General features: G+C 45.7%; 1 protein-coding gene across 4 annotated transcripts; it reads right to left on the bottom strand.

Annotated features, from left to right (window-relative positions):
* KIAA0100 (KIAA0100 ortholog) lies at window positions 1-26681 on the bottom strand. Of its 4 annotated transcripts, none has more exons than XM_045525366.1 (39): window positions 26512-26681; window positions 25581-25710; window positions 25019-25068; window positions 24574-24721; window positions 24281-24399; window positions 23989-24049; window positions 23618-23807; window positions 22627-22750; window positions 22341-22465; window positions 22023-22090; window positions 21762-21907; window positions 20992-21110; window positions 20720-20883; window positions 20304-20562; window positions 19572-19777; window positions 17175-18267; window positions 16534-16725; window positions 16194-16396; window positions 15928-16046; window positions 15587-15807; window positions 14740-14930; window positions 14514-14613; window positions 14168-14370; window positions 12950-13244; window positions 8916-9073; window positions 8440-8646; window positions 6494-6593; window positions 6072-6254; window positions 5601-5722; window positions 4961-5116; window positions 4755-4876; window positions 3508-3688; window positions 2798-2884; window positions 2454-2564; window positions 2180-2315; window positions 1941-2071; window positions 1632-1733; window positions 1225-1359; window positions 1-797 (listed from the first exon to the last, which is right to left on the bottom strand). In XM_045525366.1, exons 1-39 carry the CDS (start codon window positions 26577-26579, stop codon window positions 615-617), a joined length of 6708 nt encoding a protein of 2235 aa, XP_045381322.1. In that variant the 5' UTR covers window positions 26580-26681; the 3' UTR covers window positions 1-614. The 4 variants fall into 4 exon arrangements, with proteins under 4 accessions (XP_045381322.1, XP_045381323.1, XP_045381324.1 ...); XM_045525367.1 differs by having other exon boundaries at window positions 14168-14367; XM_045525368.1 differs by having other exon boundaries at window positions 24037-24049; window positions 26512-26648.
* Window positions 26682-27285: the final 604 nt, after the last annotated feature.

Genomic DNA, 27285 nt, shown 5'->3' with positions numbered 1-27285 from the left:
TCAAATTTAAAATATTTTTTTCCTCTTTAAATCATTTTTGCCATTCTCCAAGGTATACCCCAGGGGGAACAGTAGGGAACCCATGGGCAGCCCTGGCTCCTATTGCCATCCTCCCAAGTGAGCTTAGCACAGAGATTGGGGAGGAGTTGATTCCTCCCAGAACACTAATACCTCTTTCATACAAGGCAGTGGAGTGAGGGACAGAGGATCAGTCCCCTCCCCTCAGCTTCCTGACACAGAAGGAGAGCAGTTACACTTAGAAATATATATATATATTTTTTATATATGTCTATAAAAATTTATCACACTTGATCAGGACTATCCCCCTACCCTTTAAATTGACCCCAAGGGAACAAGGTCCTGCCCTGGGCCCATTCCCTGGGTCTTGCTCTCTTGTCACCTCTCTGGCCCTGAGCCTGATCATTGTGAGATGGAACTCAGTATTACTGTCCACCATGCCCTGCAGGGAACAGGCCAGCTGCTGAGGAGCAATGCCTGTGGGGTTCTGGAGCCCGACAAATCCTGGCAGATGAAGGGAAACCCCTCCCACCCCACAAGTCCTTGGAGCCTGAGCCAGAGTCAGATCCTGCACTGCAGCTGCTGGGATTGCCAGATCACTTGCGCCTGCCAAAGATGGACTTCTTGCCAGGGTTCTTGTCGCCCACACTTAAACCGATGAGGAGCCGGGCCTTCTCCTCCTCTTCCTGTTGTTGCATATTCAGGTCTGATTTAGTTTCTAGCTTTCCCCGAACCTCAGACCCTGTTGCAGGCTTCAGCCTTAGCTTCTCTTTGATTACCTGGCAGTTTGGAAAGGAGTAAAAGGAAAGGTAAATATTAGTGGGACAGGCAGAATAAATCAAAATGAACCAAGTCAACAAAGATTTATTAAACTTTCATGCAAGGCACAATGGGCAATTTATATTATAAAGTGGTCTCTGCTTTCAAGAAGCTTACAGTCTCATTAGAACCCATTCTAAACCTGAGGTTGTTAGCCCTCAATTCCCTAAAGTCACTGGTGGTTAACGTATATAAGTCACTCAGTAAACATTCAGTTTAATCATACGGGCGAAGTCATGAAGAGGGCAGGGATAAAAGTCCTTCACTTCATTCACTTGCCCTTTCCCAAGGATATTTGTTTATATATCCTAAAATGAAAGGCTCTTGAACCTAGGATCTGCTTGCCAACCCCTGTTAACCAAATAGCCATGAGCCCTGGCGAGATACCTGGGCAACCAGGGCTTTACGGCTGTCCCTTTTGACAGCCATGGCAAAGTCTAGCCATGTCCACGTGTTGTTGTGGTACTCCAGACAGGGCAGCACCAGGTTAAGGTCACCCCAGTCCACACTGTTCTTCTCACCCTGCAAGGGAGAGAAAGAGAAGGAAAAAATATATCAGCTGCCATTTTGAGTCCAAGGCAGTCACTTGAATGCCAGTCCTGCAACAGCAACCTAGATTTCCCCTCACCACAGTCTGGATGTGGTGCTGCCTCCTGAGGGGAGCAGAGGGAACACCAGATTTATCACCCATAGCTCAGCTTCACAAGTAACCTGGCTGTCTCCCTGTCTATAATCCCTAATCTTATCAGGTTCCCCTCCCACCTTGTTCTAGAAAGTGCTGAGGAGGTACAGACCTTGTAGCTGACACACAGTGGAACCTGTGGAATCTTTATGTAGATGAAGGAGTTGTTCATGGCGGCTCGCTCTTTCATCTTGTCAATATCATCCACAGGGTGCTAGAAGAGGAAGGAAAGGAGTGTAAGCTCCTAAAACCATCAGAAGAAGAAACTCAGGACCCCAAATATCCCCCTCTCCTTTTATCCCTGGAATAAACTCAAAGGAAACAAGAAATCCTCAGCTAGGCCAAACAGAACACCTCAGGACTCTGCCATTTTTTTTTTTTTACTCTGCCATTTTTCTATCATCAGGGGCATGTTTGGTACCTCAGGTGATTTGCGAAATGACCTTCTGACTCCAGAACTCCGAGTCAAGCCCTGTGCCACACCCTTCCCAGGGCCCAGTGGTACTGCATCATCTGTTGCAATCAGCTGCCGAGGTTTCACCACTGGTATTCCTATGAAAATGCAAGCACACCAGTTGTCATCCATTCTCTTTCTGAAGCTTCAGCTGTCTCTGTGGCTGCCACCCCATGCTTTTGGTGCTCCACCATGAAAGTTCTCACCAGTAGTCACCAGTTTGGACTTATCCTCTTCGTCACCAACTTCATCATCTTCCACACTTCGGCCAGGAAAGAAAAAGCCCATCATTCTATGGAAGAACTGGTGTGTCAGCTGGATGGTGAGAGGCACCACATTTACCTAAAGTGGAAAAATGTCGAAGCAATTAAGTGCAGACACCATCCCTCAGTTTACCTACCCCTAATATACCATAACACAGCACACGGCTAGCCTTTGAATGTCCTTTGTTCCTGGGTCCCTAAGGGACTGTTTACTAACCTCAAAATGTTCCTTCACAGAGATACCCCCAACAGGGGGCCGGACTTTGCTGAAGAGGCGGAGGGCTAGCTGTCGCCCAGACTGGCAGGAACTCTGGGGCCGCAGCACTACCTGTAGGATAAAGAGTAAATAATAGCCAGCCCAATGTCCTTCCTACCATAAATGAACCCACAAATCCCCTGCGGAATGGGAGGAGAGGCAATGGTCTTGCTAAGCTGGGCAAGCGTTCAACATCTCAGATCAACACACTAAACCCCCATAGTGGGTTTAGGCGGAAGGGCCATTATAAATGTCCTCTGCTAAGAAGCATGTGAATGGGTTAGGAATAAAGAAATAAGACTTGCCTTATAGACAGCATTGGGGAGGAGGTTGTTCATAGTAAACCAACCCAACTCCAGAAGATGTTCTGCTGTGTCATCAGACTTATTCACCTATAAAGACAGATTTTGCCCCGTCAACTACAATAAACCTTTTTCAGGAGCTTGCTAGAGCACTGCTACATATACTGTTTGTTTTCAGGTTCTCCATAAGCCTAATCCCAACCTTTGGTATCTTTTTCAATCTCATACAGTCAATACACTCTTTAATCCAGCATTTCTCCTGGGTATTACTGGCCAGGGCACTACTGGCCTAGTCATTGTCACATTAAAAAATGTTCTCATTCATTTCCAAACATCCCTTGTGGGAGAAAGTAATGAATAATATCCTCTCTCCCATGTCAATCAGTAATTGCAACAAACTGAATGTCAGTATTAGAATGGTTCTACTCCAAGCTGGACTAGGACGATTACTTTCCTCTGGGCCATACTTCTAGGGGTAGATAATCCTACTCAATGAGAGAAGTATTTGATCAAACTCATCTATATCTGTATCACTTAATATTACAAACAAGTATGTTTAAGGGAGCTCTGCTCATGTTCCTAATCATGACCATCATTAATAATCATGTAATAATTAGCCCCTTTTTGTTTATCTCTTTTCTCAGTTGGACTCCTACGATAGGTCGGTGCCTCCCAATATAAGCTGCCTTTGGGTGACAGTATAGCCCAGATACCTTGCTGTAGAGGAACCTCTGCAGCTCTAGTTCAGCAATTCCCAGCTGTCCATCTTCCTCTGTCAGGCGCCACCGTGCCTGAGCAAAGTAAAACTCAGTGCGACGGACCACACTCACATCTTCTTGCTGTTTTCGCAGCTCCATCTTGTTGGCCCGCTGCAACTGGAAATCCTTAAAACACCTGTAAGTGGACAGGGCGCCAAACCCAATAAGGGAAACAGCACATGGGTTGTGGGTAGGATGGAATGCTCTAAACTGATATAGAATGTAAACCCAGAGATTAAACTACTCTGGGATAGCTAGTCCCTGAACTATTGTACTAAATTTATTGCTCCTGACACCCTAGGTCACGGGAGCACAAAGCCCATCTTTAGCTCTGTTGCTTCTTCTTATTTTTTTTTTTTCAGAGACAGGGTCTTGCTCTGTCATCCAGGCTAGAGTGCAGTGGTGCAATCATGGCTCACTGCAACCTCAAACTCCTGGGCTCAGGGATCCTCCTGCCTCAGCCTTCCAAGTAGCCAGGACTATAGGACCATGCCACCATGACCAGATAATTTTTTTTTTGTTTTGGAGTTAGGGTCTTGCTATGGTGCCCAGGTTGGTCTTGAACTGGCTTCGATCTATCCTTCAGCCTCAGCCTCCCAAAGTGCTGGGATTACAGGCGTGAGCCACCATGCCTGGCCTTTTAAAAAAAAAAAATAGAGATGGGGTCTCACTATGTTGCTGAGGCTACACAGCAGTGACTATTCACAGGCCTGACCACAGCTCACTGCAGCCTCAAATTCCTGGCCTCAAGCAGTCCTCCCACCTCAGCCTCTAAGTAGCTGAGACTACTACAGGTACATGGCACCATGCCTGGTTTCTACAGCTTTTTGATAAAGTAGTCTCTTCCCACTAATAATACCTATGATTATATCTACAATTCTGTACTGATCAACTTCAAGGTATTTTCAGTTCAGATGCACGGTATCAAGGCCACAAAAATGATCTTTCCCAACTACCCATTTTTCTTGTAACAGAGCCTTTTCCAGGAGATTCTCTACTGAGGAACCAAAGGAAAGGCTCTTCCATTCTCAACCTCTTTGGCCAAGTCCAGAAATGCTCATTTTGGAAGAGCTGCCTGAATCCACTCCTGCAACAGCCTTTGATAATGCACACTAGACCTACACTGTCAGAACATGGGCAAGGAAGAAAAACCACCTTCAGATGGGGTACTGGAAAAGGACAGGGAAAGAATGCCGGGGCACCTGATGAGGATATTAAGCTCTTCACTTTCTAGTTGCAGGTTGGCTTTCTCCTGGTTTAGCTGTAACTGAAGCTTTTGGTTCAGGTCAAGCAGACTCTCATTCTTGCTGTCATCCTGCAAAGACTAGGGAACCAGGATAGGAGAAAATGAGGAGATCTCCCTTGTCCTAGGAGACCTCCTGGTCCTCAGACTATCTACAGTGACTACCTTCATGACAGAATACATCTGCTTCTCCAGCTGTCGTATCTGAGCTACATGCTGCCGCACGGCCTCCTGCAGGTGTAATATGCTACTGCGCTGTTCCTCAGGATTGCTAGAGATCTCAAGCTGGAACCTGACCCGCTGCTTCTTCTCACTATGTTCCTAAAGGAATAGAAAGGGAAATGACTAAGACTTTTTAAATAGACAAGTCTTGTAGTAAAGTGAAATAAACAAAGGAATAAGAAATGGGGATCTCTTCTTGATATCTAACTTTTACCTGTTACCGTTAGTAGCAAGAGAGGTAGGTCAATGTAGAAGATTTGGCAATGTGGATTTCACAGTAAGCCAGGCCCACAGGGTGGGGATGGAGGCAGAAGTGGGGAGTAGTTACTGTCTTTAGAGGTGTTTAGGTGACTGAGTAGAGAAATGACCAGGAAAAACAATCAAGCAAAAAGCTTTATAGTCCCTGGGACACTCAGACCTTTCTTAGGTAAGTGGAATTTTACTGCTGACTAATAGAGGATATACCAACAAAAAGGCCCTTTTTCACTGTGAAGCATAGCTTTGCTTACTGGAGAGCAAACAAAGCACAATGTCTAGATATTCCTGTGACACTAACCAGAATTCTGCAAGGACTCATGCTCACCTTCCGCTTGGGTTCTACATGGAGTAGCAGGTTGTTAACGATGTCCAGGATCATGGCATACTGAGCTGGGTTGGTGGAGATTTCTAGCTCGTGGTGGATAAGGGTGAAGGTATCCACAGCCCCTAGGTAATTGTTAGCAGCTAAATAAGATGCTCAAGTTTCTCCCTAAATATCTTCTACCCACATTTGGTCCATTCCTGTTAGTCAACTCCACAGAATTGAGCTGAGAAATGCTCATGGGTAGAAACATGTTTATTTCAAAATCATAAACAATGCCTATTCATCCTACTTCCCTCCAAGAGTATAGGTTGTTCTCTCATAGCAAAACTTACAAAATGTAAAGCAAAGTGAAATGTTAATTCCAATGCAAAGTGGGACTTTTAATAAATCTATGTCTCAAAACCACTAATGAAATAACTACTTTCACAAGTTCCCTAGTTCCCTCCTAAAAGCCTTTCAAGTCCTGAATACCTTCCTGCTTCTTTAGGAGATCTTCCTTTTCCTGGTTCTCATGAACCTCAGGTGGCTTAATCTGAGTTGCTAGTTCAGGATCAATGTCATGGCTATAACTAATATAGTACATTCGGCAGCTGCAACGTGAAATGATCCGCTGGACTTGCTGGGCTTGCTGTGCCTCAGCTGGCTGGTTCCAATCTGGGAAGCGGTGGGAAAGAAATAAGAGAAAGATATTCTCAATAAGTTAAGGAGAGAGCCACCCAGCTATATGTGATGTCTGGGAAACTCCAGTAATATTGCTTTCAACCTAGCCGAGCACAAACTGGTCCTACTCCAGCATACACTGATGTTAAGAATAAGAGTAGGTAAGGAAATGGGCCCCTTTGGGGTACACATCTGCTCCTAATCATTTGATGGGGAGGAAGGGAAGAGCTGACCTGTGGTTGTGGTAACCATGCCTCCCACTGCCTGCCCGCTCTCCATCAGCTCCTGCACGGAGTCCAGACTACGCTGTCGGTGCTCCTCGATATTCTTCACCTACAGACAGAGATGAAGGCACCTTCAGCTCTGAGGGAAACAGTGGCTTGCTCTAGCCAACTAGGTCACAGATCTCCGTGTTTCAAGTAGTTACACTTACTATCTAGATAGACCTCCACTGCCTGGAATATCTTAATGGCTCTCCCATGGTAGGGGACATATTTGGCGCTCTCTCTTGCCCCAAACCACCCAAATTCTCCAACCCACTTGAGTTACATGCACACTTTGCCAGGCCTTCAGGTCTCGAGCCAGAAAAACAATGAGATAGGTTAAAATTAAATCCTGTCACAGGCAAAATATTTCATTTAAAAAAAAAAAAACTTTCCCACTCATTTTGGTATTTGTTCTATTTGTGTTCTTGCTGTTTTCTATTTTCAGATAGATAACTACTCTGACACTATTGCCTTGGGAGAAGGGGACTAAATTCTTGATCCTCTCTGCCAACCCGAAGTCAGAGTAAATAGCAGAATGAGTGATATGAGAAGACCACGGCAGTAAGATCAAAGCTTCAGGATGGCAGATCTGCCAAGTCACAAGAAAAGTCATATAGGAAAGGCAAGATCAAAGTCCCTCCCATCTAAATCAAGGACAGTCTACTCTAATGCTAATATCACAGCCCGCAGGAAAAAGGGGTTCAGCTGTAAAAGAAGGCATTCCTAAAAGCAGCAAAGACCCAGAAAAGCCAGATAGGGAGCCCCTAATAGCTTATCCCGCCCACCTCTGCATGGGTAGTTAACACCTGTGCCTACCTATTACTATTGGTAAAGAGCACAGCTTGCCTGAATGAACCACAGCTCATATATCAGCAGGACCTCTCATATTACCTGGCCCTTACTCGGCTTGACATCTGATCCAAATGCTCATTACCTCATATAATTATAGTTAAGGTTGCTGGATTAATCCCTAAATCCTTGGTGTAAAAGGCATGAGCCAGGGAAGTGAGAAGAGGAATCATAACGATTAGACACTATAATGACTCTGATAATATTATATCCTAGGAATTATAATGAAAATTCAATTGTACCAAGAAGCTGAAAACAAAATTCACAATCTTGCAATGCAATGACAAGCTCCTTTGCTGGTCTCTGCCAACTGCTCACAACCTTACCATCTAACAGATATATTATCTTGCCACACAGTTAGACTTCCCCAGACATACTAACTTTAAAAAAATAAGACTAATTTCCATCGAATAAAGCTTAATCTTTTTCAAAGCACCTTCTCATTTGATCCTTTCAACAGTCTTGTCAGGGTAAAGTAGTAACTCCATTTTATAAATAAAGGTGATGGGTTCAAGGGCTTATGGCTACTATAATGGCAAAGCTGTCATTGGAACTCATATATCCTTAATAAACAAAGTCTCTAAGGGTTAAAAAAACAATAGAATTCACACAACCTAACTCGTTGACAAGCAGTCTTTTGTTCAACCTCATTGCCTTGCTGAAACAACCAATCATTTTTATAAGAGAGGTCAGAGAAAGGGCAAATAGAGTTTATCAAAAATTCTCAGACTTACTAGCTTTTTTCTTGACAATTAGTGTGACTGTGTGTGAACATTAATAGCGATCAGCAATCTTCAAAAGTAAAAAAGCCCCAGCCCATTTTATTCTAGTGCTCCGAAATGAGAGTTTCTCTTGCAATGAAATAGAGTATCATGAGGTTAAACAAAAATGTACTATGTGCTCAAAGACCATAAACTGCCCACATTCAAAGTGTTACCAGCCTCATTATTCTGCTAAGCTGGCAGTAACAGATACTATCAAGAATCTTTCAGCTATTCTGGTAAAAGGAGCTAACTATGGAAAACTAGGGATACAAATGGGCCTTCCCAGCCTTGCTGACTAACCTCTAACCAGAGCTGTCGGCCATCCTGCTCAGTGGGGCTGCTTTCAGTGGTGGCAAAGTACTGCATGCCATCCAATAAGCAAGTCCAGGATGTCTTTTGTTTCAGTGTGTCACCATACCAGGCTGGATGGTGTTGGCACTGCAGCAGCTGGGCTTTGGCAGCTGACACAATGACACAGCCTTCTGTCTCTGCTCCACGAAGAACCATCTATGCCAGAGATAGAAGCAGAGTGAAGTCACCAAGGAAGATGAGAAGGTTAGTGAGAACACTGTACCAACCACTGCAGCTAGGTCTAATTCTGGCTTACTGAGTGAATTTTACTGGCTTTTAGACATGGAAGTAATGATCCATGATACCTACAGGAAGGAAAAATTTTTGAAGCTCTATCCACTCATTCTTATTTAGAAGCGGGGAAGGGTAAACAATATAATTATGATCTAGACTGATGTTAGAGTGTTCGTGTAAAGAGAAGGTACCTGGCAGTTGACTAGCTCGATAAGGCAGTTTCGGTTATATATGTCATCCGTCTGGCAGGCAGCAATGCCACACAACTGCTCACTCATACCTGACTCCTCTTCTGTGAACACTACAAACCTATCTGTCTCTTCAATCAGCTTCTGCAACATGTAAGCACCTGGCAGAGAAATAAGAAGCAGGGAAAGGTCACAGTCTCAAAGGAAAAGAAAACACATCCAGGGCCAAACTGACCTTCCCTCAATTTCTCTGGCTAAGTGAGGACTAGAATATACCCTCCCCAACCTGGAAATCGAGCCCAGCCCAGCCCACCCCTGACCTCTGAGGGAAAAATAAGGATTGTCATTTCATTTTCCCCTGAATCCTTTTTTTTTTTTTTTTTTTAAGACAGAGTCTCGCTTTATTGCCCAGGCTAGAGTGAGTGCCGTGGCGTCAGCCTAGCTCACAGCAACCTCAAATTCCTGGGCTCAAGTGATTCTCCTGCCTCAGCCTCCCGAGTAGCTGGGACTACAGGCATGCGCCACCATGTCTGGCTAATATTTTCTATATATTTTTAATTGTCCAGCTAATTCTTTCTATTTTTAGTAGAGATGGGGTCTCACTCTTGCTGAGGCTGGTCTCGGACTCCTGACCTTAAGCAATCCTCCTGCCTCGGCCTCCCAGAGTGCTAGGATTATAGGTATGAGCCACTGCGTCCGGCCTCCCCTGAATCTTAATAAAAGTAAAAGATTCCTAACAGAAATTTAGAAATGCTAGGTGGTAAAAAAGTGGTAGCGCTTTTTCCTCTTAGGCACTGCTGGATCACTCTAGAATCTTTTTTCCCCGCATTTTGCTCCTTTTATTTTTCATTTCGTAATATTTTACATGCTGGGTTTTTCAAAATTTTATTATCATGAATTTTTTCAGATGAGGGTCTCACTATGTTGCCCAGGCTGGTCTCCAACTCCTGGCCTCAAGCAATCCTCCCCAAGTAGCTGGGATTACAGGTGCAAGCCACCACACCCAGCCTATTTGTCTGTTGACCACACCTTTCCACTTGAAACCACTCCCTTGCCATCAGGGTCATTGTGTTCTCCTAGCTCTGCTGCTTCATCTGATTATGTCTCTAGACACTCTTTGTTTCCACAGGTCTTAAGAAATAAGTATCTCCTAAGATCCATCTTTTGCATGTTACCTTCTGTTTTCTCTTTCTCCTAATGAATTTGCCTAACAAAATGTTATGGTTAAAGCAGTCTCCAGAATTAGACTAGTCTGCCTGTGTTCAAAATTCTACCTCTAATGCTTACTCACATTATGACTTTGGGCAGCTTGCTTTAACCTTTGTGCCTCAGTTATAACAGTTACCATCTCATAAGGTTGTTATGAAAATTTAATGGAATCATACATAAAAATACTTCACAGAGTATCTGCTATACTGTAAGCAACTATTATCTCCTTGGTATTAACTCTTAGCTCTATGCTGAAATCCCCAAATCTCTATCTCTAGCCCTAAGCTTTTAGACCCTCATTGCTAGCTGTTCATTAGACGTTATCTAGATGTCCTACCAGCACCAAAAACTCAGCATGCCCAAATCTGAACTCAACAATGCTACATCTCCCCAAACCACCTATGGCTCTCCTATTTCTGATATTACTGCTACCATCATGCCAGTCACCAGGCTCAAAACCTTAGTCATTATCATTTTCTTCCTGTCCTCCTTCCAACCAGTGGCCAACTCTCGTATATGGACAATAACGTTTCTAGTCATCCCCTCATCTCCATTCCTCCTGCCTCTACCTAATTCCAGCCCTCATTGCCTCTTGTTGAGACACCATAATAGTTTCCTAATTTGTCCCCCACCTCCTGCTTCTTCCTCTCCGGTCCTCCTACACACCACTGCCAGATTTGTCTTCCTAAAAGTAAAACTCTAATAATGACACACCCCTATTCAAAAGCCTTCAGTAGTTCACCACTACCTACTGAATAAAGACCAAAAACTTCCTGTATGAAAGGTCTTTGATGATCTACCTCCAGTTTTCCTTTCAAGCCTCTTCTCTCACTCATCTCCTTTACTCTGCCAACCAAAAGAGACCATTTATTCTCTGTAATACCGTGAAATAAATATTTGGTCTTTCTCCCTGTTTCTTGGCATATGACTCCTAAAATCCTTAAAGTCTCCAAAGTGATGTCTTTTTGTATGCTAATAAGTCATTAGTGGCTGGCAGCCTCTAAGTAGTTTCAGGATGGGGGCTGCTCACTGGAAAGACCCAGGCAGGATTAGAGGGTTGTGACTTCCAGCCCCATCCCACACCCCCGCCTCTTGGGAAGAGAGAGAGGGGCTAAAGGTTAAGTTGATCGCCAATGGCCAATTTTTTTCTGTTTGCTTGGTTTGATTTGTTTTTGAGACAGGGTCTTGCTCTGTTGCCCAGGCTGGAGTGCAGTGGCATCATCATAGCTCACTGCAAGCTCAAACTCTTAAGGTCAAGTGATCCTCCTGTCTCAGCCAACTGAGTAGCTGGGACTACAGGCATGTGCCACCATGCCTGCCTAATTTTTCTATATTTTGTAAAGACAGGGTCTTGCTATGTTGCTCAGGCTGGTCTCAAACTCCAAGCCTCAAATGATCCTCCCACCTTGGCCTCCCAAAGTGCTAGGATTACAGGTGTGAGCCACCACACCCAGCCTTGTAATATCATTTTTTTTTCCTAAGGCTGGTCAAGTGAAGCAGTGGGAGTGCAGAAGGAATATCTTTCTAATAAACCAGTTTCCTGAGTTCTCTGAGCTGCTCTAGCAAATTATTTGAACCCAAGGAGAGGGTCATGGGAACCCCCATTTATAGTTAGTTGGTCAGAAGCACAGGTAAAACAACCTGGAGTTTACAACTGACATCTGAAAGAGAGGAACAGTCTTGGTAACTGAACCCTCAACCTTTGGGTTTGACGCTATGTCCAGGTAGATAGGGTCAGAATTGTTTTGTTTTGTTTTGTTTTAGTGTCAGAATTGAATTGAATTAGAGGAAACCCAGCTGAAGTCTGCTGAAAATTGATTGCTTGCTTGTTGATGGGAAAAAACCCACATACGTTTGGTCACAGAAGTCTTCTGTATTGATTGTTGTTGACTGAGAGAATAGAAAAATCGTATTAAGTTTAAAGGTCCACCTCAAATGCTATTAATACTTCCTCAATACACTCTTCCTTGATGGAGTTCCTCCTTCACTCCAGTCAGGAACAACTCTCATATTCTTTTATTTCTGTCTGTGGCACTTATAACTTTTCACCTTGTTCTCAAATTCTTCATAACTTTCATTCCTCTGTACTTGTTATTCGTTTTCCCTAAAATGCCCTCTCCTCTTTCCTTGCCTATTGAACTCTTATTCATCTTTTAACACTCACCTCAATTATCTTCTCTGTGAAGCCTTTCTAGGCTTCCCTACACTGATTGAAATACTTTCTTGAACATTCTTCCAAAGGATTTTCATAATGAAATTACAATTTACATGTCTCTTTCCCTACTAGCTTCTAATCTTTCTCTTATCTGTGTATCCCAATGTCTAGGATTATATATGATACATTAAGCCTTAATAAAGCTAAAATCAATCTATGAATGGACAAATGAGTGATTAAGTGAATAAATGAACTAATCTTAGATCATTCAGAGATGATACACTTGTAAGTAGAATGTCTTACATTCTACATCCCTCATTGAATCCAGTGCAGTGCTTTGAGCCTGTTAAGTACTCAATACATATCTGTTTACTGAACAAATTAATTTACCAAAATATGAAACAATTCTCTAATCCTTTGCTCCTTTCCCTTATTTATCCTGTTTTGGCTCTATCACTCCTTCTAATTCTCTTCTGCTGGCCACAGGACCAGACCGTTTAATGCCTCAACATCATTGCTATATAAGACTTAGGTGGCATAATAAGGAAAAATAATAATTTCACCTCTACACCTAGATGGAACAAGCCATAATTCAGTCCTTCTCAAAATCCTGTCCAAGCCCATGTCCATGCTCTAAACCTAAACTCCTAAAGTCTCATCTCCCCCAGCTTACCTCCTGATGACCCCTTATCAGGCCGTCCACTGAAGCTGGGAGTGTTAACACGAGGTGGGGCTGGGGCATTAGTCAGGACACCCCGCTTTGGCTTTTTGGCTGGCATCTGAGGATCAATCTTTAACCCCTTCAGGGCCTCAGTAGAGAGATTACGTTTGAGTACAGCTGCCTTTTTGTAGCCATCATATAAACCAAAGGCAATGTCCCGATTGGTGGTTGTCCAGGAAATCCTTAAATCTACCAAGTGCAGCTGGTGTGTATGAAAGGTAGGATCCCCATCTCGAGTAGAGAGCTCCTGAGAAACAGGAAAAGGACCTCAGGGTAGCATAGGAATTTCCCCCAATGCTCCTGGACCACAAACGCAGAGATAAGAGAACAAGCTTGTTGAATAATAAACCTGTTCTGGGTAACACAGAAAGCCCCTGGAGAAAGAAAAATTAAGTGGTCTGAGCTTATACGTTACATTCTAACTATACCCATTGTATTTTAAATGATTCAGAGAATTTCAACTTAAAATCCTTCCCAAATTGAAGGGCTTCCCACCCGCCTCTCCCAATTTTTGTCAGCACCGAATAAGGTGCTAGGAAAAAACTTCTACTCTATTTCCTGAAGAGTAAGAAACTGCCTTTAGAAGCAGAGAGAAAAAAGGAATTTTCAAAAGGAGGGCTGCTGATATAGCTAAACCAAGTACACCATAAAGTAATAACATAATATGCCTAGGATATAATTAGGAACCTTACCAGGGACTTCGCCTAAAACCTATTAATGTGGACTTTATTAATGTTCCCCTCAAATTCATATGTTGAAGCCCTAACCCCTAATGTGACGGTAGATGGAGATGGGCTTTTCAGAGGTAATCAGGTTTAGATGAAGTCATGAGGTGGGGCCTTCATGATAGGATTAGTGCTTTTATAATAAGAGAAACTAGAGCGTTTGTGCACACGCGTGCTCACCCCCACTCGCACATGCGCACACTTGCTCGCTGTCTGCCATGTGAGGACACAGAGAGAAGACAGACATCTGCAAGCCAGGAAAAGAGCCCTCACCAGAATTCAATCATGCTGGCACCCTGATGCTGGACTTCCAAGTCCCTAAAACTGTGAAAAATAAGTTTCTGTTGTTTAAGCCACCCAGTCTATGGTATGTTATGGCAGCCCGAGCAGATTGAGATACATACTAACATGAAAAAGGTAATAAAGAGACTGTGTCAGGTGGTACCTCCTCAGCCGTGCGATTCCTATGCCGTTGGTAGGTGAGGGAAGACAAGCTCAGCAGGTGGGTCTTTGTTACCAAGGGATCAAGACAGTGATCAGCATTCTCTTCAGTGGGTGAGGCCATCAGGTGAACGGTCACCTGACTTAGGTCACTCACCATCTGAGTCACACTCCAATCAGAGATAAGGCGCCGCATGACTGTGCCTGCTGAGAAAAGGAGGCACACAGAGCCCATGTGGACCAGTACAGAAGGATCGTGTGAGACAGAAACAGAGGAGGGGAATGGAAATGAGAAAAGGGGAAAGGACAAGGAACAAGCTAGGAGAAAGGAAGGGAGTCTTTGATCTTACCTTGAGGGATAAGCCGCTGAGTCCCCCGAGTGAAGACATGGCCCTGACTGCATTCAATCTGGATGCCCCGTTGCTGGGCAAATGAGGCCCAATAATGTACCTGGCAACAACAGACCATAACACTAGACAAAGGATGGCAAGAAAGGGATGATTAAGAGACCTAAGATGAGAAAACAAGAAATCTAGAGAAGGAGAACAGACGTCAACAGGGATATCAGAGCCTGACCTGCAGCTGGGGAAAAAGAGCAGTATAGGAAAGCTGCTTGTAGTGCTGGCCAAGTTTCTTCTTGCTGGGTTTCAGGTTATTGAAGAGCTTTCCCCTGCAGATAGGCCTTGTGACACTAGTCCAAGTTGCCCAGAAGTTTTGCATCCAGCGCAGGGTACTACTATATAGTAGAATTCGGGGCTGAGATATTGCTGCAAAGAGAAGGATAGACATTTCCTAGCTGTGGTTGAAACACACAAGTGAAGATAAATCCTCCTCTAGCTTCAGGTTGTAAAGGTTTAAAAACCTAAACACATCCAGCCTCACATTCAGCATCCCTAACTCCCTCTTGTTTCAAAGATCCAGGTAAGCTCTTTGCTTTCACCTACGGCTACAGTCTGAATGTGTGTGTCCCCCCAAAATTGATGTTGAAATCCTAACTCCTAAGGTGACAGTGTTAAGAGGTAGGTCTTTGGTGGAGCCCTCATGGATGGGATTAGTGCCCTTATGAAAGAGGCCCAAGGGAGCTCATTGACTCCTTCCACCATGTGAGGACACAGCAAAAAGCTGCCATCTATGAGGAACAGGCCCTCACCAGACACCAAATCTGCCAGCATGTTGATCTTGGACTTCCCAACCCCCAATTATGAGAAATAAATGTTTGTTGCTTGCAGATTACCAAATTCATAATATTATTGTTATAGCAGCCCCAAAGGACTAAGACACCAACCTTCTTCCAAAAAAGGGTCCTAACCCAAATTCTCCCTTTGCTCTTCTATCTCCTACCCAGAGAATTAAGCTGAAGTCCTGAGTGTTCAAGCCCACCCTCCCAGCCCTTCCCCCCCACTGCCCCAAGCCCAAGCCTCACTCCCGCTGTGCCGAGTCAGATCCATCTTGATGGAGAGATTGAGGTTCTCAGAGCGGAAGGCCCGGTAGGAGTCATAGAGCTGGCCCAAGGGCACCTCAGGCAGGAACTCTGGGGCCCGCAGAGTGACACCATGATGATCATGTGGGTTCCCATGGCATAGCCACTGCAGGTCCAGTGTCATGCAGAGGTCAGGCAGGTGAAGGAAGCAGCAGTCGTCATACCTGCCTCACAAGAGAGCCCCAACCCTCAGTGCCCTGGTCACTCACTCCCCTTTGACTCTTCCTTTCTCCCTCCACCCGAATCTCCCAGCCCGTTGAGGCCTCACCCTTCACTTCACTCACTTAGAAGCTGTTCTCACGTTGATATCCAAGTCACCCTTGAACACAAACTGACCAGATTTCCAATGAAAAGACAGGTGACTCCACTCCCAGTGCATATTTTCAGTTGTGTTGTATGGATCCTGTAACCATCCCCAAGAACTTGGTGAGATACAGGTAAGAAAACCATCCTCATCTCCCAAATCAGTACCTTTCTCTCTTCCCCCATGTGCTCTGTAGACCTTTACCGTAGCATCCTAATAAGAATACAGTATCATGGGCCCCCTCACCTCAGTAGCCAGCTGGTGCAGGTTCGCCTGTTCAATGTCCATGTGCCAGTCCCCATGTAACAGAAGACGGCTCTTGTCCCACCAAGGCAAAGGTGGGCTGGGGTCGGCTGACGGCTTGGTCAAGAGGTCCACACATTGGCCAATCAGTGTCCAGGCTGGATCCCAGCACGGGCCCCATACTATTGTGTACTGGAAGATTTCCGCTGGGGTAGAGGAACAAAGGCTAAGGTTGTTACACAACTTCACTCCCCTCTCCTTCACTCCAGAGGGCCTCAGCTCATCTCCCATCTCAGCCATCATAAATGTCCCTCAGCCAAACCAAATGCCCTTCTCTACTCACAGTGAAAGTCATAGTAGAATTTGAGTGGGGGCATGTTCCTCTCTACTGCCATGTTACCCCATGGAAGCCCCAAGTGCAGGATTTGACGCCGACGGGAGCAAGGGTGACCACTCTGCTCGGTGCCCACGAGTCGACCCATCAGCCGCCACTCACGGATCTCAAACAGGTACCGTGGATAGTCTCTGATCCGAACTGTTATTATGGGGAGGATACAAGCCAGCTATTCAGGGGGCTGTCTCAGCACTCACAAGCATTTTTTTTTTTTTGCCTTGCTCCTACTTTTACCCATCTATACTTATAAAGTCAACTAATAGAACAAGGGCCAGCAATTGGTAGCAAAGCTGAAAAAGGGCACAGTGACCCTGGAACAGAAAGTTAAGGGCATAGTACTGAGATCCAAGAGCCACAATAACCTTAAAGATGACTGTGTTAGCTGTCTCTTTATGTTAGCCAAGCAGTTTCAGGGTGAAATTCAGGAACAAAGAAAGGGAAGGGAAGGGGAGCCCCACCCATCCCATTCCACTCATCCAAAACCAGCCATAGTTCCCCATATAACCTAACTCCTCTGTAATCACTCAGAGAGCTCCCTAGAGCTCAAAGGGCAAACATCAAGGTCTGCAAATAAGGGAAATACTACGTACTCAAAAAGGTCTTGACACTGCACTTGAGCATGCGACACCACTGAATGACAAGATCTACTCCTTCAGCAGGAAAAGGACTGCCTGGATCAAGCTCTCGAACCTGCTCTATCACACGCTCAGGCCCGTGGAAGGAGGCATCAGCCAGAGCCACCAGCTCTAGCCCTGCCAGGCTCCAAGTGAGCAGTGCCCGGCGCATGGGTGTGTTGCCGTAGAGACGACGGGAGCGCTGGATGTAAATTTCAATGTTTTTGCGTTCCAAAGAGGCATAGAGCTCCTCAATTTTGCGGGCTGGCAATAACTCCCCATGCTGCTTCCGAAGGGCAGCCACTTTGGCATCCAGTAGCTGCAGCCTTTTGGCACTTTCCTTACTTTCATCCTTCATCAGTTCATAGTTATCATGAAGTTTCACCTCAAAAATGTCATCCAGGAAAACCCATGAGAAGTGCTGAACCTTTAAGAGTAAATCAGGTGGGAGTGGGGCAGGGCTTGGAGAGGTCCAAGCATGAGTCCCTCGATGCAGCCCCTTCAGCCATTTCTGAACTCCTACAGCCTCATCTAGAGTTTGAGAGAAGTCATACTGATAAGGGAACTCCACTGACACTGAGCCAAGGGAAAGGAGCCAAACACGGTTCCGGAGGGTCTGCAGCGCAGGGAAGGGGTTCCGGTGGAGGATCATCTCTTCCAGCTCAGGTAGCAGCTGTACCTCTACCTCCTTAAAGTTAAAGATACTATTCCCATCAAAGCCAGCAGCCAGCTCTGGGCAGTAAGCCTGCAGGGAACCTCCATGCCGGCTCAGTGACACACTCTCTGCAGCCAGGGTAATGAACTTGTCCTCAGCTACAAAAGCTGTCAGCTTGGCTGTGTTCACCTCCAGAGTCAGGTTTAGCAGCCGCTTTGGGGGGGATGGCTCAGGGAGATGGCCTTCCAGTTCAGAAGTGGTCCCTGGAGTTTCCAATGTAAGGGATGGAACAGTCTCAGGAAACATAGTGGCTCTTAGTAGGTCTCGGCAATGTAGGGTGTCCAGGACATGCTGGTACAAGTACATGTGATCTGGGGGACTCCAGAGTAAGGTCAGCCCTGCACCACACTGAACCTTTAAGAAACAAAAGGATCTGTCACTTACCATGTCCCAGAACAGTAGAGATGACAGGGATTATTATACATGCATACCTAGCTTAAGAACCATCTCCACCCAGAAGTCTTTGCTGAGTGGCCACATTAATTACTCCCTTGCTTTGTTTCTGTAAACGCTAATATGCTGAGCTAACAGTAGTTACTTATCTTATACTTAAGAGCACTTTTAAGTTCTCAACTGGATTCTATATTGCCTGAGAGTAGGGGCCATGTATTTTAATTCTCTAGTATCTACCACAGCATACACAGTAGGTACTTCAATAAATCATCTGACTTTATGTTTCTGCTCATGAGTTATCTATTAACAGCCACACTCTAATAACAATCGCAATAGGCAATTTGAAAACATTTTATGAATTGACTGCATCTTGACCTAATTCTCAAAAGGTAGTATGAAGCACCGATCACACAAGTCAACACAACAATTGACGTATGTGAAAGCATGCCACAGGGAAGGGAGAAGAGTGTTTGTCAGCTTGAAAAACAAAGTCAGTTCTGAATAGCTAAGTGGACAGAGAAAATTAGAATTCCAGGACAGGAAAATTCTCTCGAGTTTCAACCTCTAAAAAGGAACTTCTTCTGTTTCTAAAGGAAGATGAAGTCTGACAGAGTAAAATATCCCACTCTCCTCCTAAGAAGGTCCCATGGCCACCTGATACCCTAAAGAAAGATATCGGGAAGCCTCTCAAAACTTGCCAGAGCTTCCATCTTCAGATTCTTTCCAGCCTTTTGATAAGCTAAGCTAAAGACTTCAACAAAATCTTTTTTTTCCCTTAGGCTGGTCAAGTGAAGCAGTAGGAGTGGAGAAGGAACACAGGAATCTATAACTGGCTGTGATCAATTAGTTGTAAACACCACTGCATTCAGATCAGCCAGCAAAATCATTTTTAAAAGCCTCTTATTTTTCATAGAAACATACTAAAATATTTATAGTTGAAGTTACGTATATCTGGTACCTGCCTCAAAACAATCCCAGAGCCTAAGGCAGAGGAGATTGGCAGGAGTATAACTGAAGCACGTTGATCATGAACTGGTAATTACTGAAGTTTGGAAGATGAAAGCTTAAGTATTCTCCCTAGCTTTATATGTATTTTAAATTCCATAAAAAGTTTAAAACATACAGAACAAGCCAGAAAAAAATAAAGAACACCAGGTGTCATATTTCCCATAAGATGAATTTCACAACATGAGTCAAAAAGACTGAAAAAGGCTCTAAGCTGAGGGAAAAGCCAGCCTGGCCCCACCTCCCCACAGGAACATTACCTCCAGCGAGCGGATGCTGCTGTGATAGGTGACAGAGAGCATGGAGAGGCTGAGCACTGGAGTGGGGATATCAGGGGCCTTACAACAGGGCTGCATCTTCTCCGTGACTGACTTCACCAGCGCAAGCACAAGTCCTTGAATCCCCACGGAGGAGGTCTCAGCACTGCCCAGAACAGTCAGAGTGTCCAGCCGTACCTCTGAAGCACCTAACATCCAGAAACCACATCAGCCTCGGTTCTTAACTCTCAAACGGCAGCTTCAGTCCTTACTCTCCTTTCTTACTTAGTCCCTTTACTCTAATTATCTTTATTCCCCAAGCCTCCTTAAGTTGATTCCTCATTTCAGGGAAATTTTCCCTTTCCCGTCTTAACCTAACTAGATCTGCCAAAGACAAAGAAATTCTTTAACTCCTACGAAGTGTACAGAGATATACCTTTTACTATCTAGAACTAAACACACAAGGAAATAAAAAGCTACATGGGTCTCACTCTCTTGACCACATCAAAGCTAAGTCTTTTTCTTACATATTTTGCTTAATACTTGCCTTTCATAAGCCCTTAAGAAATATCAATAAGCCCAATATTTATGTAAGACATTCCAGCATCTCATGCCTCTACTTCAGGAAAATTCCAGATAATCAACTTCATTAATCGAGAAGGAGCAGACTAAACCAGCATAATCTGCTTAGGTTAAACACTACACACTTCAGTATAGACCCCCTGTCCCACTTACCGACCAGGGCAGAAAGGGTGAACAAGTTCATGTCCTCCACCTTCAAGTCCACCTTCCACAGTAACGACACAGATTCCCCAAACGAAGATTCCCTAGAGACAACTGACTTCCCAGATTGAGGACCCATCAGGGATAAGATACGAGAAAGACATTGAGCACACGTGTCTGATGCTTCTACCTGAAGTCCTCGAATGGTACAATCAAGAAAGAGGGTATCTGACTGGGTGCTGGACAGGCCCAGAGGCTGGTTATAGCTACCCTAGAAAAGAAGCAGATGGACCCAGTTAGAAGTATGCAAGTGCACAGTTTTGTAATGCCCTGATGCATCACTTGTTGCCAATAAGATGCTCAGTGCTCTGAAGCATGACAGAATGAGAAAGCTGTGTGGGACCCTATTCTCCAAAACCCCCACCTACCTGCAATGTGAAGGAGTCCAGGACAAGTGCCTCACCCCAAACATGCATATTGGGCGGGTGTGGTGCCCGCTGAATGTGGGAGTCACTGCCCACACGCCAGCAGAGGTGGTCCACAGTTAGGACGCCCCGCTGATGGATGCTCTGTGGCCTGAGGTGCTGGTAATCTGAACAAAGGTGGGAAAGGAGAGTTCTATGGAGCAACTGTGGCTGTCAACTGGGCCTAGCTCCTCTAATGGACAGATTCTTGTTCCTTTTCCATCCCAGCGCCTTACCCAGAGAGATGGAATTGAATCCCAAGGCAAAAGGTGGTGTATCTCCAAGCTGAATGGAAATGTTGACATTGGAGATGGAAGTGCTAAAGATGATGGGAGCCAGGATTTGGGGGAAGGTTCTGCACAGGAACAAGACATCATTGTTTGATAAGGAAAGAACTGCAGCTTCCTATCATGGGACAGATTCCTGAAGCTCTCAAAATCAGGATGAGAATTTAGAGTTTTGTTGCGATTCTTAGGATGGGATACAGCTAGAAAGTAAAAGGCTGAACTTATTAGCTTGCTGCTACTCTCAATGGTAATCTACAAGAACCCCAGAAAGATATTAGGTTGAACCATATGAAATTGCCATTTTTATAAGTCAAATATGGTGAACACCAACAATATTGTATGATTCAACCTAATATAACCCAGAAGCATCACTTCTAAACTATTATCCTTAAGATCTCTGTATAGCACAATGGAAGCACTACACAAAGACAGAAATGTCACTGCAGACAGGACACTTCCACCTCATCATCTAAGACAGACAAGATATTTTTTATCATTTAAGCTCAGTTCAACAAATGTTTATTTTGTATAAAGTACTGTGCAGGGCACTGAGGACACAAAAACGAACATGATATCATCCTGCCATCAAGGCGTCTAGCCTAATGGGAAGGATACATAAAACAGGATTGCTATTGAGACTGGACATGATACCACTTGGGACCAAAAGAATCCTGGAGAATCCAACTGATAAGATGGCTGCTAAAAAAGATCAAACTGACCTTTTTTTCCTTTGCTCAAGAGCAGGTGAACTAGACCCTTGGGTCTCCAGTGCTAGCATGTGTAGCCAGTGAGAGAATTCCTGGTGCCGGTAGTGAATGATGCAAGTGTTCAGAACCAGGGAAGCCGAGAGGTCAATCGTGGTCACCTGGAAATGAGAAGACCTGAACTGTGGGCTTGGGTTTCATTTCATTAACTCATAATGCAATGAAGTACAGAGAGAACAGAGAAAGGAACGATTGTTGGTACCACGGTCATCACACCTGCACACTAGCCTTGAGGGAGCTGAGGCACACAATGCGCTGGCGACTCTGGGACAGCAGCAACCCATCTGTAAGAGGCCAAAGGGCACATCAGAGGCGAGCACTGGGAGAGCAAGGGGTGAAACTAGGAAAGGGACGGAGGCAGGCAAGGATATAAACAGACTATCACCATTTGAGAGTTGGGGCTATTTTCTCTCAATATGTTCCCTCCTCTCCCTCCCCAGTTACACTGATATTAAGAAGACCATATGGGGCATGAGCAAAGAGAATGTCTAGTCCTCCCTTCCTCTCTCAGTACCAGTACCCCCACCCATGAACCTTCTAGCACGAGTTCAGTGCTCATCTGTGCCATATCAGAGTTTGCTGTGAAGCTTCGAAGGGGCAGTTGATCCTCATCACGGTGGTACAGGAAATGCAGCAGCTTCAGCGTCCAAGTCAGGTGCCTGGACCAAGACAGATTCTAGCTTAGAAAGATGTGGAATGCCATTCCTATTTCCTTTATCCCCATGGACAAGCTCAGTGTAGCTACTAGGCAGGTCATGGAGATCCCAGTATACAGCTCCTACTATCGCTCTCCATACTTCTACGTCAGGAGAGACCTCACCTCTTTTGACTATTCATTGACAACACGACACTTGTATTCTCCATCTTAACCTTGACCTGGTCTGGCAGCTGCTTGAAAAGGAACAGGCCAGGTAGAGTTGGCTCAACCAAGTTCTCTGTCATCTCTGAAAATATGAATGAATAAAACAAGAACCATCAATCCTTAACATTCTCAATTCTTCTGAAATGCCCTATCTTCTATGGCCAAATCCTTCCACATATAATAGGCTAACCAAATGCCCAAACTAGGCCATAAGACAAATGCTCCAGAGATCCAGACACTTGCTATACTTCCTTCCCCAGACTCTAAAAACATAAATAGTATGGGGGGAGGGGGCAGCTTGGTATAACGGAAAGAATATGGCTTTTAAGACCAAATAATTTAAACCTCATTTTTACTACTGATTAGCAGCTCTATGAGCTAACCCTATTTTCCTAGCTAACCTTCCTAGGCTTCAGTTTCCTTATTTATGAAATGCTGAGGACTCAGTGAGAGAACATACAGTTATCCTGGGGGCCTGGTTCCAGGACCCCTATATATAACCAAAATCCTCACATGCTGAAGTCCAGCAGTAGGCCCTGCAGAACCTGCATATGGGAAGTCAGCCCTCTGTATCTTTGAGCTTCACATTCTGTGAATACCTTATTTTCCATCCACATTTGGTTGTGGATGTGGAACCCGTGGATACAGAGGGCCAAATGTGTTGAAAAATATCCACATATAAGTGGACCTACACAGTTCAAACCCATGTTGTTCAAGGGCCAACAGCACATGAAACATAATATGGGTACAATGCATAATAGGTACACACTAAATTTTAGTTCTTTTCACTCAGCACAAGCAAATGCCCTATTTCCTCTATCCTCAGGGTCAAAGTCCACGGTGACAAATGACTCACACTTAAATGAGTAGTGAGACCACTATTTTTTTCTAATTCCAAAATAATCCCTGAGAACAAGGCAGCCAAAAGACTCAATGACTGGGGCTTTACCTGAACAGGGAACAGGCTTGGATGCCAGGCTTGGGCCCTGGCACAGCAGCTGACTCTGGAACAGGCCTTCATGAAGTTCAGCATGGAGTGTCCACACGTCCACAGTGATAGCATTCAGATGCCTACTGCTAATGCCCACCTTTAGACACAGGTCCAAGGCCAGTGAGAGCTCCACTAGGCAGGTGTCCTCCTGTAGGAAGGATAAGCCTCTAAGGTGGGTGTGTAGGGAGTTTTAGGTCAAAATGTAGTGGTCTGGAACACTGGGTATTGGCTCAAGGAGACCCCACTGAGGACACAGAATCTAAAATGTAAGCCTTCGTACCTTATACCCAAGAAGAAATGAGGTATCTGAATGACCACGGCATACTTACCAGCTGACCACTCTTTAGAACTTTGCTGTTGATCTTACATAAGCTCACCTCACAAATTAGCCTGGGAGAGGAAAAAAATTAAGAGCATTTGGCCCCATTCCTCGCCATTTACCTCCATCAAGTTCCACTGACTAGAAAGGACAAGGCAAACAGAAATGCCTAATCTTAGCCTCTCCTCAGATTGCACACAATGAGAACCTGACACCTTGATAAGAGGCCCTGACATCCACTTGCCCTGAAGCAACTCTAAATCAAGAATAGGACTGCCAGACGTTCCTCTACCAGTGCTTACCTTTTCCCATCACTATCCAAAAGAAATCTGCTTCTACTGATCTGAATATGCCACAAGGATTCAGAGGTATCCACCTTGAGAACCATGATGTTAATGGCATCTACATGAATGGAAAATAACTGAAAGGAAGAAACAACAATAAATTAATGTCAAGGACCTGCCCTTCCTTTCCAGCTGAGAAAGAGTGTGAGGCAGCTCTTAGCATTATGCCCCCAAAACAGTAGAAAAATCTACCCACAACTCCAAAGCCAACCATCCCAAAGTACAGTCCAGGATAGTGGGAGAAGTCTCACTTGGCAGAAGATCTTCAATAAGGATGGGCTGAAGGACAGCTCCTTTTGATCCACCCCAGTGCTCTGGGAGAATGGGGCAGATAGGCCAGAAACTTTCTGTAGGTCTGTTCTGATACGCACTTCTCCAAAGCACAACGCCACATAGTGTCTGCCCAGAAGAGAAACCTCACTGCCACCAGGTCCATCCATCCCACAGCAACCTCCTCCCCATCCCCACATTCATTCTTCTATCCTTCCTATAAATATACTTCAAATCACAGAGGACCATCTAATAGCAGTTTTCAATATTTGTCTCACAAGGTAATGATACCCGAGCTAACAGGGAGACTTCAGCAAGAACGTTCTTCCCTCCTTGGGCTGTCAGGCCTCTGTAAAAGAATCTCACTTTGCAAACCCAACTCCAAAATATTCCCCAAGGGGAGAAGTAAGGTTATAGGGTACTCACGGCAGATCATGGCTAAGCAGTTTGCTGGAAATCCACAGGTTATCAATTTCCTAAAACAGTATTAGAGAAAGCTTTGTACACCAGCTGCTAGGGAAGCAATGAGCAGCTTGAGGAGCCAAGAAAAGTTCTGGGTTCTCGAAGAGGAATTGCTATAGGCACTTCCACTATATTTGTGCCATTCCATTGCCACTGGCTTCTCTGCTCAGCACTCGCCTGATGACGTTAGTTGAACTTGCTTAGAATTTCTCTTTTATGGGTATGCTGTCCTGATTCCCCTCTTAAATTAGAACAGTGAGGCCTTTTATTTCGTGTTATCTTTCTTCTATGCTTTACTTCTGATTCTTTCTTATGTACTCTGGACATTCTGTGCCCTATAAACATTTTTAGCTGAACGACTTATATCAATCCCAATGTTCCCCAACTAGCTCTAAGATCATCTTGGTAAAGAGATGGCAAGGATGGGATTAATTAAAAAAGGCACCCAGGATTTTAAAAAAGTAAATTAAAAGTTGAAAGTCAGCTGGCTCAACCACACACACACCCAGAGTCTCCCAGAACTCACCACTGTTTGCTGGTGCTGCTGGAACTTAAGACTAACATTCTGGATCCAAAAAAAGCGGAAGGAGCCAATCTTTAGCTCCGCCTGCAGATTCCGCTGACACCACTTGGTGGCCCACCGGACCGCAAGCCACCTGCAGAAAACTCCCTGTGAATTCACAGGACCCTCTCCCAAGGGCTTCCCACATCCCTTGCTGGTCACAGAAAGCCTTTCAAAGGGTCATGTTCTGCAACTCTCCTTCTTCTCAAAGCACCAGTCTATCATACACATTCAGCCACAATGATCAGGATCCTAGCCCCCAGGGACCCCTCCACCCAGAGGAAATCACACACACTATAAACTCCACTCTAAGTTGGGAACAAAAAAAGCAATCTCTCAAATCGTTAGGAATCCCAGAGGTAGAGAGAAGAGACCCTAGCAGGAATCAAAGCAGAGGCAGCTCTGTCAGATGTGCCATCACACACTCCCCAAAGGGTCTCAGTTTCTCCATCGACCCTCCAGCCAGGTGTCTGCAAGAAGGCACTGTGGGGTCAGAACCGACCAACTCACATGCCGCTCTCCCCTGGATAACCAGACCTCCTGTCCCCGCTCCCCAGGACGAGGCTAAAAACGCAATTCGCCCTTGGTGAAGAGGACATTCAGGGGCGTGTGGGGGAGGGAAAGGGAGACCACCGTACTAAGTCCCTTCCTCATACACACCTATTCAGTTCCCGACCTCAGCATTTCCTCAGGCCCTCCCCGCTCGCTCAGTCTCCCCCCACACTGGCAGCCCATCCCCGGCAGCTCGGGCAGCAGGCCCGCTCGAGCCCTCCCCTCGCCGCGCGCCCCCTCCTCTGCCCCACCCCCTCCGCCTCCCGCGCCTCTGTCCAGCGCGCGCCCCCTCCTCAGTCCTTCTTCCTTCTTCCCCCGCCCGCCGTGCCCCGGAGCCCCTCACCGGCCTAAAAAGAGGGCGGTAAGCGCAACCAGCAGCAAGACCAACAGCGCGGAGAAAAGCAGAGGCATTTAGGTCCGGGTCCGGCCCGGCCTGGCCCCGGCCCCCGCCATGCCGGGCCCCGACGCCGGATCAGCGCAGCGCCGCCGCGGGCCGACCAGCCGCGCGCGCAGGGGCAACGCTGTGCGAGGAAGCGTTTGTGCGCACGCGAGCCCCGCCTTCCGCAGCCCGCCAGCCAGCCAGCTGGCTCCCTCCCGCGCCCCGCCCCGCCCCGCGCCCGCGCCCGAGAGGGCCGACTGGCTGCGTGCACGAAGTACGGGCGTGGCTCCCGGAGGGGGGGGCGCGGGGGAACCGAGCGAGAGTTGACTCACACGCCCCGCCCCGCCCCGCCCCGGGCGCGCCGGACGGTGCCCGGAACTGCGGAGCCCCAGGCCCGCGGGGGTCAGAGTCTGCGACCGCTCCCAGGGCTGGCTGTGGGCTTGGCCGGCTCACATCGGCTGCGGAGGGTTCCACTTTCCGGGGAATTATAGAGTCTGCCCGACCACTTAGGGCCTGCACGGAGGGTTCTGTGGCAGTTACACCCCTAGGTCAGACACAGTAGCACGCCCATCTTATTCAAGGATCCTCTGTGAAAATTATTGAGGAAATCAAGAGAAGATTAAAAGGCCTCAAAAATCCCACGTCATTCCATCCACAGGGAAAAGCCATGAGTTGTTAACTCATTTACTGTTTGAACATTGTTCTGGTCAATTAATATGTATTTTATTTCTTTTGTTT

Source organism: Lemur catta, chromosome 15, assembly GCF_020740605.2.
Source record: "Lemur catta isolate mLemCat1 chromosome 15, mLemCat1.pri, whole genome shotgun sequence".
In the NCBI taxonomy this organism is placed as follows: domain Eukaryota; kingdom Metazoa; phylum Chordata; class Mammalia; order Primates; family Lemuridae; genus Lemur; species Lemur catta.
The sequence above is the reverse complement of the archived record's forward strand: the minus strand, read 5'-3'. Positions and strand labels throughout refer to the sequence as shown.